General features: G+C 40.9%; 1 protein-coding gene across 3 annotated transcripts; it reads left to right on the top strand.

Annotated features, from left to right (window-relative positions):
• The first annotated feature begins 452 nt into the window (after positions 1–452).
• On the top strand, positions 453–11540 carry anapc5 (anaphase promoting complex subunit 5). 3 transcript variants are annotated; one of them, XM_034871334.1, is made up of 18 exons: positions 453–983; positions 1074–1153; positions 1802–1911; positions 2023–2266; positions 2529–2595; positions 5127–5228; positions 5346–5536; positions 5613–5694; positions 5857–5949; positions 7336–7517; positions 7776–7911; positions 8064–8138; positions 8644–8765; positions 8852–8959; positions 9632–9779; positions 10330–10492; positions 10595–10840; positions 10881–11540. In XM_034871334.1, exons 1-17 carry the CDS (start codon positions 786–788, stop codon positions 10813–10815), a joined length of 2322 nt encoding a protein of 773 aa, XP_034727225.1. In that variant the 5' UTR covers positions 453–785; the 3' UTR covers positions 10816–10840; positions 10881–11540. The 3 variants fall into 3 exon arrangements, with proteins under 3 accessions (XP_034727225.1, XP_034727227.1, XP_034727226.1); XM_034871336.1 differs by having other exon boundaries at positions 10885–11540; XM_034871335.1 differs by having other exon boundaries at positions 10595–10835; positions 10867–11540.
• The last annotated feature ends 2089 nt before the right edge of the window (positions 11541–13629 follow it).

The following is a 13629-nucleotide window of genomic DNA, read 5'->3' on the forward strand; positions in this document are numbered from 1 at the left end:
ATCCTATTGTTTAAAGTATTTTATTCCAGATGCCAGCTTCCATTTTGAAAAGTAGAAACTCGGCGGGATGGCAGAAGGATTTTTTTTAGTTTGCTTATAATCTGCATTCATTTTGGTGTTTTATTTATGAAGTATTATTATTATAATTATTAAGTATCTTATTCATTTGTATTATTGCCGTTACTGTTTAAAAAAAAAGAAGGTATTTTAGTCCTTAGCATGGTAGTTGACGCTAGCTTTTACTTTGAAAAGTAGGCAAAGAAAGATCTTTTTGAAAGTATTTTATTTTGAAAAGTAGAAGCTCGGTGATGGCACCAGGCGGGACGGCAGGATATGGTACGCTCCAGGCTGCAGCCATACACTGGAAAGAATCAGAAGTCCACACTCCGGAGCAGAAGGTGGCAGTAATGTACCAATGAGTTCGATGCAAACCGTTGAAACACTCAAAGAAGAAGAAGAAGCCGAAGCAGCAGAAGAAGAAGAGTTTGAAAGCAAAGTGGCAACTTCTGTCAACATGTAAATAAACCAGATTATGACAAGACTAAAGTGAGCGTTCACTGTCAGTAAGATTCCCTTTTCTGAAAATTATCAGAGACTAATCGTTGATGTTTTATTGCCGTCTTCTCGGGATTAACGGTACATACCCTTCGGACGCTAGCTAGCGAGCTAACGTTATGTTAGTTGCTGCTGCCGACTGTCTGTAACTATTATTTCCGCTAAATATCAACCCAGTGTACCTCACCATTGGGTTATTTAATCGCCGTAGCCTAACACAACCTGTCAAAATGGCGAGTGTGCATGAAAGTTTGTATTTCAACCCTATGATGACGAACGGAGTGGTCCATGCTAACGTGTTCGGTATCAAAGACTGGGTGACTCCGTATAAAATCTCCGTCCTGGCGCTGCTGTATGACATGACTTCGTCAAAAATCACACTGCCAGAAAGGAGAAGACTTAACAAACTCATCCTGCCCTTGCAGCAGGTTGGTTTCATTAAAGTAGCTCTCTTACATACCGCTATGTTGTAGCAGGTGTTTCACAGTTGTATCTTTTGTTTCTTCTGGGATGTTCAGGGTCCAGACCTGACTCTTGGCCAATTCCTGAAGACTGTGGAGGAATGTTGCCCTCAGACTGCATATGCTGTCAAACTCAGGTATGCTGCTTCAGTCAGACAACGCTACCGATCACTGATGTTTTCAAAGTTTCCTAAGTTCAGGAAATTCAGGATCACATACACACACACACACACACACATTCAGGACCACATAATTGTAATGTAGTCTCTCCAAATCCAACCCTTAATCCAAGTCGTGAAAGGTGGAAACTGGTAAACCACACAGCAAGGTTTGGAAGTGGAAGGTGTCTCCCCCTCAGTCAAGCATGACGCTGCATAACAAAAGCCGAAAGGAAGTTGTGCAGTTGATCCCCCTCCTTAAAACCAAACCCATTACAGGGATTGGCGCCTGGAAAATCCAAACAATGTCACATTGGTGGTGTTAGAGAGTAGTTCCCCCCCTCGAATGCAAATCGAATGCAGGGAATGGGACCCTTCCGTCGACAACAACCAGACAGGCTTACCATGGAACCCACAAGGGGGATAGGAAGACCCATAGAAGGTCTGTGGAGGCACAAGTCAAGGAAACAACATTTTGGAAGGAAGCAGAGAAGACCGAGCAACAACAAACCAGCTGGATATAACAAACCATCAACTGATATAATGACCACGGTCCCAGACAATACAATTTCACTTAATAATGTTAAAATATTGTCTCGTTTCTGAGGCTGTTTTTCTCTTTCAAAGGCTCCATGAAATGGCAGACGGAGAGCTGAAAGACATGGAGTACTTCTTTTCCACTCTTCCCACTCCATTCACTGCTTTTGATTCGGAGGCTTATAAAACCAGTGTCGTGGGTGAGTAGCGCTCAGGATTTGTCAGCTCTTAAAGTCTGACTAGAACTCGGGAAATGTGTTATTCTCATTAAAAAGACTTGTGTTAAGCTATGCTTTACTTGTTTGTTTTAGGTCTTTTCATGAGACACATGCTTCTGGCCTACAACAAGCTGTCTTTCAGTCAGGTCTACAAGCTGTACAAGTCCCTGCAGCTTTACTACCACAGTCACTACGCCAAGCCCACCAACGGCCATGTGAGTCTGCCGGTGCTGGTTGCTGACGATTCCGACATGGACCTCACCAGCACCGAGGACACTGTCGGGGACAGAATAGACAGAGACGAGTTGGACACCCCGCTGCACGAGTCAGAGCTTCGGTTAGTCATGCTGTTCTTGGATCACATCTTTTGATCTGGTGTAACCTATTGTACTTTTAATTTTTATATTTAAATATTTTCCCTCTGGGGGGGAAACAACTGTTTTGACCCTTATCTTAAAAATATTATTATTTTTATTTTTTGGTTGTCTGCACCTACTACTTTGTGAAATGTCTAATCAGAAAGACTTTTGTTTTAATGTTAACGCACCGGGACTACTGTTAAACGCAGATCTCGTGTGTTGTTTTGGGCTTTTCTCTAGAAATGACAATGCTCCGAGCAGAGGTCCCCTGTCGCAAAAACAAGCAGAGTACTTTCTCGCAAGACAGGTGAGTGTTTAAATCAAGACCGGAATTAACTGAAGGGCATTAGTGTCATCTTGCAGGGTTTGGGCGCAGGGTCTTAAAAAGTTTCAAATTTCAAAATCAAAATTTTTAGGCCTTAAAAAGTCTTAAATTAGTAGAAGTATTGGGTTCTAGTCCTTAAATAATTTGAACAGGTCTTACATTTTCCTGCGTCCATGTACAAATTTATTTATTTATTTGGATTCTGTGGTGTAGTTCTTTCTTTTGCTAGTTCAAATATAATTTATTTAGCTTTATATGAAGAGATTATTATTACTCTGTGTCACATGTATTCAATGTGAATACATGTATTTACTTTGCAATTACTTTTGTGACTCTGCATTTCGTTTAACTTTAATGTCGTGATATAGGTCCTTTCAATTTAATTTATGAAAGTCTTAAAAAGTCTTAAATTTGACTTAGTAAAACCTGCAGAAACCTTGTCTTGGTCAAACTATCAGATTTGACCCAATAGGTAAAAACATAAATAAAGAACCACACGTCAAGAGTTTCAAATCTAGATGTACTTTTGTGTCCCTTAAAGGGATACTTTGCCAATATTCAACCACTTTGTATCATAATAATGTTGGCAGGATGTGCAGGGGAACTATGTAAATCTTCCCGCCATCTTCCTGGTGCCCAGATCTCTCTACTCACAGGCCAGCAGAAAGAACTCAAATGACTAGGAGGTTTGATGCTGGCACTAGGGGCCTGTTTATAGAAATGAATCGAGAGAGAAAGAGCCGTCCCTCTCTCTTTCTCAAACTCTGACTCAACTCAGATCAAACTGTAACACTAGGCAGTGCTGATCAAATATAAATCAGAATTCTGTTACTGTATTTTTATTCCTATGCTGTTTCCGACCTAAAATGTTTTCCTCAACATACAGTTGCAAGAAAAAGTATGTGAACCCCTTGGGATTAAGTTGAGTTTTGCATGAATTGGTCGTAAAATGTTCTCTAAACTTCATCTAAGTCACTACAACAGAAAACCACAGTCTGCTGAAAATAATACTTCACAAACATTAGATGTTGCCATGGTTTAATTAAACATAACAAGTAAAACATTCACAGTGCGGGGAGGAAAACGTATGTGAGTCCTTAACCTAATGACCTCTCCAAGAGCTCATTGGAGCCAGCGGTGAGCCTATCTTGACTCCTATCAGTGTGATGATATTAGATGTGTTGCTGACAGCTGTCTTGCCCTTTAGGAACCTCTTTTGGGTTTACTGGTTTCAAGAAGCACTGTCTAACGTGAACCATGCCTCTCAGAAAAGAATTCTCAGAAGACATACAATCAAGAATTGTTGACTTGCATGAAGCTGGAAAGGGTTACAAAAGTATCTCCAAAAGCCTTGATGTTCATGTGTCCACGATGAGACAGACTGTTAACAAATGGAGAACGTTTAGCACTGTTGCTACTCTCTCTAGGCGCGGTTGTCCTGTAAAAATGACTGCAAGAGCACAGCGCAGAATGCTTCATGAGGTAAAGGACAATCCTAGATTGTCAGCTAAAGACCTACAGAAATCCCTGGCAGATGCTAACATTTTTGTTGACACGTCTACAATAAGGAAAACATTAAACAACAACGGAGTAGATGGGAGGACGCCACGGAGGAACGAATTGAGTTGTTTGGGAAGAACACACAACACTATGTGTGGAGAAAAAAAGGCACAGTACACCAACACCTACATCAAAACCTCATCCTCACTGTAAAACATGGCGGAGGGAGCGTCATGGTTTGGGGCTGCTTTGCTGCCTCAGGACCTGGACGGATTGTTGTCATTGATGGGAAAATAAATTCCAGAGTTTATCAAAACATTTAGCAGAAAAACGTTCCACCATCTGTCCGCCAACTGAAGCTCCGTAGAGGATCGGTGATGCACCAGGACAACGACCCAAAGTATATAAGTAATTCAACACAAAAATGGCTTCAACAGCACAGAATACGCCTTCTGGAGTGGCCCAGTCAGAGTCCTGACCTCAACCCGATTGAAATGCTGTGATATGACCTTAAGAGAGCAATTCAAACCAGACATCCCAAGAATATTGCTACACTGAAACAGTTTTTTGAAGAGGAGTGGTCCAAAATTACTCCAGATCGTTGTGCAGGTCTGATCTGCAACTACAGGTCAACCAGTTATTAAGTCCAAAGGTTCACATACTTTTTCCTTCCTGCACTGTGAATGTTAACATGTTAGGTTCAATTAAACCATGGCACCACGGTTTGTGTAGTATTATTTGCAGCAGACTGTGGATTTCTATTGTTGTGACTTAGATGAAGTTCAGAGCACATTTTATGACCAATTCATGCAAAACTCCACGGAAGAGGTTCACATACTTTTTCTTGCAACTGTGTTTTAATTCACTGTTTAACTGTTGTATACGAGATTGTTTGTCACCAGCACCAACAATTTCTACTGCACGGACAGCCCAGTTTAATGAAAAGCCCCTCTTTTCAGCATGACATTTTTTTTTAGGGGCTTTTTACAGTTCTTTTCAACATCTTTCTACAGGCATATCTTCTAAAGAACGATGAGAACAAAGCCCTGAAGCCGGCTGCGCTGCAGGAAGAGCTCAACAACATGCTGAAGTTCAACCCCGATTTTGCTGAGGCGGTGAGCTCCAGCCACTTAACTTTCCTTGCTATATTAACCCTTCTACCAGAGGTGGGGGGGGGGGGGACATCTTCATCATCATCATCAGTGCTGTGTTTTTACACTCTCTCTCCTCAGCATTACCTGAACTACCTGAACAGCATGAGAGTCCAGGACATCTTCCTCTCCGCCCACAGTCTCTTGCATTATTTTGACCGCCTGATCTTGTCTGGAAGTGAGGGAAAGAGCAACGGGGAGGAGGGCTACGGCCGAAGTCTCCGCTACGCTGCTCTCAACTTGGCAAGCCTGCACTGTCGCTTCGGCCACTAGTAAGTACGGTACGGTGGAGTGGCTACAAAGAGAGGATTGTGTATAAATACTCAGCTCCCTTTTCTTTCCCCTCAGTCAGCAGGCTGATCTGGCTCTACAGGAAGCTATCCGCATTGCCCAGGAGTCCAACGATCATGTGTGCCTACAGCACTGTCTGGTAAAATTCTACTGTTATTATTTTACTGCGTGTCACTGTTGGATCATGATCAGTGGTTCATTACGTCTATATTAAATGAGTGGACCTTAGTTCATTTCTGCCAGACTTTAATATCAGTGTGCCTTAGTTTGTTTGTTCCTTTCTCTTTGTGTCCCACGTCAGAGTTGGCTCTACACACTGGAACAGATGAAGGGATCTGACAGCACTGTGTTGACTGAGGATTCAGTGAAGATGGCTGCCCATTTCTGCCTGCCAGTGAGTGCTACATGAGCTCTTAAAACTAAATGCCTATATTAAAATGGCTGTGCCTGTTTATTGTGATCATAATTTCATAACTGCCTCGGCTGACTTTTCACTGCGGTTTTAGTTTGCCAAACTTCGAACACAAAATGCTGTAAACTTCATATCGCAAATCAAATGAAACTAGACCATCATGCAATGGGATCTGTATCAAATTAGGTAATACATTGCACCATAAGGTTACCAGAGCGTCTCTATATTTGAGAGTTTAAAAAAATATTTTGAGTTTTTTGCTGTTGCATGAAATTTCTTTTCTCAAATAAAAATGTTTTCTCTCAAATAATGCTTTTTTGCTATCAGTATGATAACTTTTCACTCAAACTTTTTTTTTTCTTGCATGTAATAAAGAACCAATTCTAGCTCTAAAGTGGTACAGTAAGCTTGGGCTTAGACTGTACAGTGAGAATTAAACAACTTAAAAAGTCAGTTTGGCTCTTTGCATTAGGAGTTTGGTAAATTTAAACTGCTGTGAAAACTAAACTCAACCAAATATCATCAAATACGGAAAGAGAGGTGTTCTTCATGTAATTATGCAGTAACAGCTGTTTCATGGTGGGCATTATATAAACATTTTATTTGAAATTCAGCACTTCTCATTAGAAATTCTAGCTATTCAACTGTATTTTTTTATTAAGTCAGTATTCCTTCATATAAATGACAACATACAGGAATACAGACAATCCTTCAAATATGAAGAAAGTTTGCAAAAGAAAATGCAGCTTGCCACACATCATAGAAAGCATCATCCAGCAGTCATTGCACGACTTATTGTTCTCTTCATATTTTATCCTTGACATGTGTCACCGCACTAATTAATAAAATTGTAATTTCCCCCATGGGGATCAACAAAGAATAAATTCTTCTTTTTATTATTTTTATTATTATTATTATTTGTATTATCATTAGTGTAATAATGCATAAATTACATGTATAATGTGAGTGTAAATTGCAATTTCCCCACTGGGAATCAAACAGTATAAAAATAAATTAAATTAAATTAATTAAATAGTATGTATTTACTGCTGCTACTTATATAGGATGTCTGCAGGGACATATCACCATCTGCATGGAATGGAGCTGGTCTCACTTTATTCTATTGTAGGCTTTTTAAAGGACCTTGCAGAAAGGCAGTCTGCATGTCACTGCTTGTTTTTAAATTGATTTAGGACCCAGGTTTCTTATGATGACATTGTTGTTGAATATGATGAGTGAAAGTATGTCTTTGTATTTACCTGTACGTGTCTCTGTGTCTATTTTAAACCGCGCTGCTGCTACTTGCTACAACTGAACCATTTCCCTGAAGGAATCAATAAAGTATTCGGATTCTGATTCTCCCTGCAGTACCTGGCATCTCTGGGCATTCAGTCTCTGGTCCAGCAGGGGGCGACACAGGGTAAGACAGCTCACAAACTGATGGATGCACTGAAGGACACGGACATCCTGCACTGGAAGCACAGTCTGTCGGAGCTGATAGAGATCAGCCTGGCTCAGACTACGTCCATATGGAGGATGTTCGGCAAGAGGTCAGCCTCTTCAACTCACCACCCCGACACACAGTTTTCAGTTGTGTTCACTTATACTGACAGCAAATCAGCTCTGTGACACATGGTCAAAATGTTTAATGTTTATATGGACAGCTTAATATTTCAGACAACTAATCTACAAAGCAAACCTGTAATGAATATTAAAAAATAAGTTTAGGTGTAAAACACATGACTCTGAAGTGCCTGCATGAACACCACTTTTTCTCAAAGTCCATTACGTGCCTGTGTCTCTTGCAGCACCATGGCTCTGCAGCAGGCCCAGCTGCTTCTCAACATGAGCAGTCTGGAGCCAGTCAACTTCGGGGTCCAGCAGAACAACACCGAGGCGTTCTCTGTGGCTCTGTGCCACCTGGCCGAGCTGCATGCTGAGCAGGTAACACATTTAATTTGATCTCATCTGTTTGCGATCTGGCCCGCTGTCGCAATATCCATTAGTCAGTTGACCCAGCTTTGCGGGAAGGTAATCAACATCGGCCAGGTCTTCACGGGCAGAGTTCAACATGCACATGTTTGCTTCTGTTGCAGGGACTGTACGGTGCAGTTTCTGAGATTCTCCAGCATCTGAAAGAACAGTTTCCTCCTCACTCGCATCATGCCAAGGTGTGTTCACTCAGCCATACTGTATTATTCAGTGCTGCCCTACAAAGGCAAAGAGCAGAAAGAGTAAGGTGGTAAAAAGGTTTTTAGGCTGGCTGGCAAATTTTGTAACATATAAGACATTTTTAATGCTTCTATTTGATGTCTTTTTAGGCTAATTTTGTAACCCGATAAATCCTCGCCAACCATTATGATAACTGATGATTTTGCTTGGTGATTGGCCGGCACCTTCTATATTACTAACTCAGAGAGCTCTTATTGAAGTTAAGCTGGATTTTTAGCTTTGTATTATTAGTCACTGCAGTTTTCACATGCTTATTTCATTGCATAATATTTTTGTCAAAAAGTCTGATTCCCTTCTTTAGTCCATTTTATTGTGCTTTTGTAGCACAGAGGTGAAAACTTAATTGCTTTATTCTGTGGTGCTTGTTACTATGTAGCAGAATCCTTGATGGCAAATGTAAAAAATATTTTTTTTTGTTTTATTACCCTAAATGTGCCAATTTAGCTCTGGATGCTGTGCGATCTGAAAATCCAGTTTGAGAGACATATGAACGAAGGGAAATATCATTTGGCAGAGCCACTAGTCACGGCGATCTCTGCCTTAAACAAAACAGAAGGTCTCTACAGGTAACGCCAAGGCACAAATCTTCAGTTCTAATCGTAACATGTGTTTATTGTGTCAGAGCTGTCAGTGTTTTTATGTTTGCTGACAGGAAAGCTGAAGTTCTGAAGGCTCTTAACCGGAGCACTGAGGCGTACAGCATCTTACAGCGGCTGCAGGTGCACTGTGAGAAGACTAAACGTACCGAGGTGGTCATCAGGTACACACTTGATCATTTCTGATAGCATGATTGCTAGTTTTCCAAAAACAAATAGTTTTGGGAAATAACCCATGACATATTGTCTCTAGTCTCTCTAAAGACGGAAAAGAAAACCCAATACTCAGTACTATCGAATCCCAACACTTTTAGAAAGATTTCCTGGATTGTAAAGGAGAGTAAACTCACCTAAATGTCTAACTTCTTTGGTCTTATGTGCGGAATAGCACCGACTAAATTATACTGACCAAAAAAATGTCGGTACCAATACGTGACTTCAATACCAGTTACTGAACGATATTTTGGTACCAATTTTATGAAATCCATTTTTAACAACAACAAAAATTACGACATTGCAGCACAAATCTTTTTATTTATTTTTCAGCTCATACTACGTGAGCGCCGTCTCTGTGCGTAACTTGCAAGTTTTTCCTTCATGCCTCTACAGCGTATAATGTTAGACAGCCAATCACCAGCATTATTAGATCTTGGTAGAAGCATGCTGCATGCCTATTGGCTTACTGACGCTAATGAGATTTACTCCTTAGGATTTGAAGATTTGGAGGCATTTTTCGCTACGCAATACCTAGGAGGCCGTTGGATCACTGCCTAAAAAGTATTGAATTTGGTGCACACACCTACGTTTACATCACTGCCTGTTTATGTCTGATACAGAGTTATGCTTTCCACTGCTGAGCTCCACTGGGAGTCGTCTGGCTTCTCCACAGCTCTTCCTCTCCTCCTGCAGGCATTGGCTCTGGCTAGACAGCACCACCTTCAGTCCCTGGCCTCAGAGACCATCCTCCACCTGGCCTTCACTCAGGTCAGCCCTAACAGGAAGATAGACTTCACTTCAACACTGTTACAGCTCTCCATATATGCAAATCAGTGTTGGAATTTAACTAAGTACATCTACTCCAGTACTGTACTTAAGCACAAATGTTGAGGCACATGCACTTTACTTGAGTATTTTCATGCCTGTTTCTACTTCTACTCCCCTACATTTTAAAGGGAAATATTGTACTTTTTACTCCACTACATTAATCTGACAGCTTTAGTTATTAGTTACAAAAAACACACTTGGGTTCTAAAATAAGATTTGTTTCATACAATAAATTAAACTAGTCAACAATACAACGGCCTACAAGTCCAGCTGAAATGATTGGCCAATTAAACATTTTCTTAAGTGTGAGGATTTTTACAGTGTGGTATTAGTACTTAAGTTCAAACTAAAAGTTCTTTCTCCGCTGAGGAAATCAGTCACTATAGCCTTCTATTTAATTGCAGTATAGCTGGTATATATGCCAAATAAAATAAAAGCCACACAACATGCATGGTTTCTATAATGTCTTTGTTTCCTCTCCTTCCTGCAGCTGATGTTGGGGGTTCCTGAGCACGCTCTGAGTGTTCTTCATGAAGCCATCGAGCCTGTTCTGGCCCACGGATCGCTCATGGACAAGGGCCGAGCCCTGCTGCTGACGGCCCGCTGCCAGATGGCGGTGGCTGGCTTCAGGCCAAAAGGACAAGCGCAAGCAGGTAACACACTCACCTCCACCACCCGCCGAACACTGATCCCTATCTCTAAGTATTGTACGTACAGCCTCTATTTACACACTGCTGCTTGTTTTCTCGCTGCAGATTTGCATATGGTGGTTTTGGCTGTTGACACGCTAAATGAGGCAGCCGCCTATTTCTCCAAGTTGAACTGTAAGGAGCGGCTGCGGGACGTCCACTACCTGCAGGCCCAGCTCCACCACTCTCTGGGGCAAACCTCACAGTGTAACAAAAGTGCCATGCTCTTCCGGCTGCTGGACCAGGAGCTGCAATCACCAGCACCACCGGTCTCCATGCGACTGTAACAACTCCCTGTCCAACAACAATCGAGTCATTTTGGCCACTGTAAAAAGAAGAAAAAGAAAAAAAGGAAGAAAAAAAACACCTCCTCTAACCACTAGATGGTGATGAAGATCTGTCCTGCTCTGTCATCACTAAAGCATTTCATTTGTTATGAATAATTTGCATTTAGAGCAATTGTGGAACTCTTTGCACGCTATGCCTAGGTAATAATCATTAGACAGGACAATGTCAGCAGTTGTAAACAAGGCTGAGTAACCAGTAGACCAAGAATAGATCGGTTGTCTCTTCACTCGTGGTCAGGTAGATTTAAATGATGGCCTGATGATAAACATAATTTGGTTTTTATCACACTTCAGCAACAGTGCAGGTCTGTCAGACAGACAAAACATGCATTGCGACAGCGTGGTGGAAACATGAAAGGTTTATCAGGATCTGTCTCGGCCGTGCTGATTTAACGACCTCTTTGTGATGAACGAGGGTAATATCAGTTAGCTACTAGACGAATGTGTTTCAGGGGCCCGGATTATTCATATTTCGGCAGAAGAATACAGATGAAGCAGGAATCCTGAAGCGGAAATCCCAATGACAAATACCAGATACTGTTGCCAATGTCAGACACTATTTGTGAAAAAGGTTTTTGGCTGATAATGTTATTTTACGGTGTCCTGAAGGGCCCGTGATCCATTACCTGCTGCACTTCTTTCAAGAAAATAAACGACTTCTTTAATCTGACACAAGAACAGGAATAATTGTGGGGTGATAGATCTGCAGTGGGAATATCTCTGCAGGAGAGTTTAGTTATACTTTAACTAGTATTTAAAGTTGCCCGTATTTTCCTGCGCAAGCATCTCAATGTGGAGTGTCTGATTCCACAAAGACTTGTTGACAAGAATTGTTTTCCGTCTCATTTACCATCTGTGCCAGCCCCCTGAAAGTTCCTGTTGACTGAGTTAAAGTGCCCCGTTTGGCATTGTGTCGTTTGCTGCATAAACCAATAGATCAGAGTGATACATAGTAAAAGCAGGCCTGTTTTCTGTGTAAATATCACAGTCATAACACCCCGCCATCACGAGTGAGGTCTTTTCACTGTTGCCTGTTGTGATGTGGCTTCAGGCACGGTGCCATATGGTACCCGTATTTACATGTTTGTCTTTATTACAACTGACAGAGTTTAAAGTATGTAGGCCAGTTCACAGGGTCAGTCTGTTTAGATTGAACTGATGTTCCTCGTGTGTGTGTGTGTGTGTGTGTGTGTGTGTGTGTGTGTGTCTGAGCGAGAGTAAATAAACAGGGCCGAGTGTACGGTGTTCAGTTTATGCTTTTACCCAGACAGTCTTAATGTTGCCGGTATAATTTGCTGCTGTGGGATTTAAGCCACTCAAGTTGCACAGAAGCATTTACAGCAGAGAGCTTTCTGTTGAAATTGGACGCTACTGGTTACACAAAGTGCTTTTAATGCAGCAGATCAATTTACATGAGTTGAGAAATTTCTTTCACCTGTGAGATTGTACATGTCTTTCAAATCTGAACAAATGAAAAAAGCAGCTACAAATGTATGTATATATATTTTTTAAACTTTTTTAAAAGATATGAATGACAAAAATCTTTTTTTTGAGCTTACAGCTGGTACTTGATTCTTCATTTGCACAAAGAGCACACGTGAGTGGACATATTTACTGAATACTGATTGAAAGTCACTGGAGAGTGAAAGTAGAACAGGGTCCAGTCTCTTCAGGGGTCCTGAATCCTGCACTTGTTTTGTTGACCTCCTTTGACTGAAGTTGAGCCTCAGTCAATTATTGATTAATTGCTTAGTCAATAGAAATGAACAACAAACTGATGAATCTTTTAAGTCATTAATCTACAAAAAAAGCCAAACGTTACCTGTGCCAGCTGCTTTTCTGTTTTTGTGCCCTGTATTCAATGTATTCACTACCCTTTAAATCCAGAGTTCTCGCGAGAGCTCGATTTGTATTTGCTCAGCGAGTTACTCTGGCATCGAGTAATACTGCTCATTAACTATACCCTTGTAGCTGAACTTCACCAATCACATCAGTTTATCTGATACAGGCGGGCCAGAGGCGGGCTACACAGATGATGACAGTTTAATCTACCAATTAGCTCCACCAGTAGCTAAGCAAATGGGGTTCTGGATATGTCACCTTGTGTGTTGTTGTGATTGGTCGTTTTGTTATCCAATTGCGTGCAGTGAGATTTTCAAATGCACGCTTGGGCAAGATGGGCGACTTTCATTACTTGATGCCAGACCCTTAATTTAATTAATTAATTTGGATTGGGGTCTGGATTTCCAGGCAATGTATTTACCACATTATATATTATATGATCTAATATAGCCACAAATTAATAAAAGAAAGAAAGTGTATTCTTATTTCATGCCAAATATTCTAGTTACAGAAACAGCACAGAAATACCCAGAGGGTCCGTGTGGTAAAATATAACATCTTTGTTCAAAATGTTTAATAACAAGCATGGCATAAGAACATGGCATAAGAACAATGCATGTTTAGAAAAATATATCTGCAAATGTATTTTTCAGAATACACTATACATTCACCTAACCTCTACTCGATATTAAACATTTACATTTGTAAAGTAATAGTTTCACTATAGAGTCACGGTAGAAAACAACACGGTCACTTTCCTCTTAATAATGTTCGCTGCAGGATCAACTTACACCAGGAGAAAGATTTTGGTATAAAACAGGTGAACAACCTGAGGTGTCCTTATTTTTAATTGGTATAGGTCTAGTTTTGATGGTTTTTCACCAGTTTGACATGATAACAACCCCCCCCCCC

The sequence above is a fragment of the Etheostoma cragini genome, chromosome 5 (genome assembly GCF_013103735.1).
Source record: "Etheostoma cragini isolate CJK2018 chromosome 5, CSU_Ecrag_1.0, whole genome shotgun sequence".
NCBI lineage: Eukaryota > Metazoa > Chordata > Actinopteri > Perciformes > Percidae > Etheostoma > Etheostoma cragini.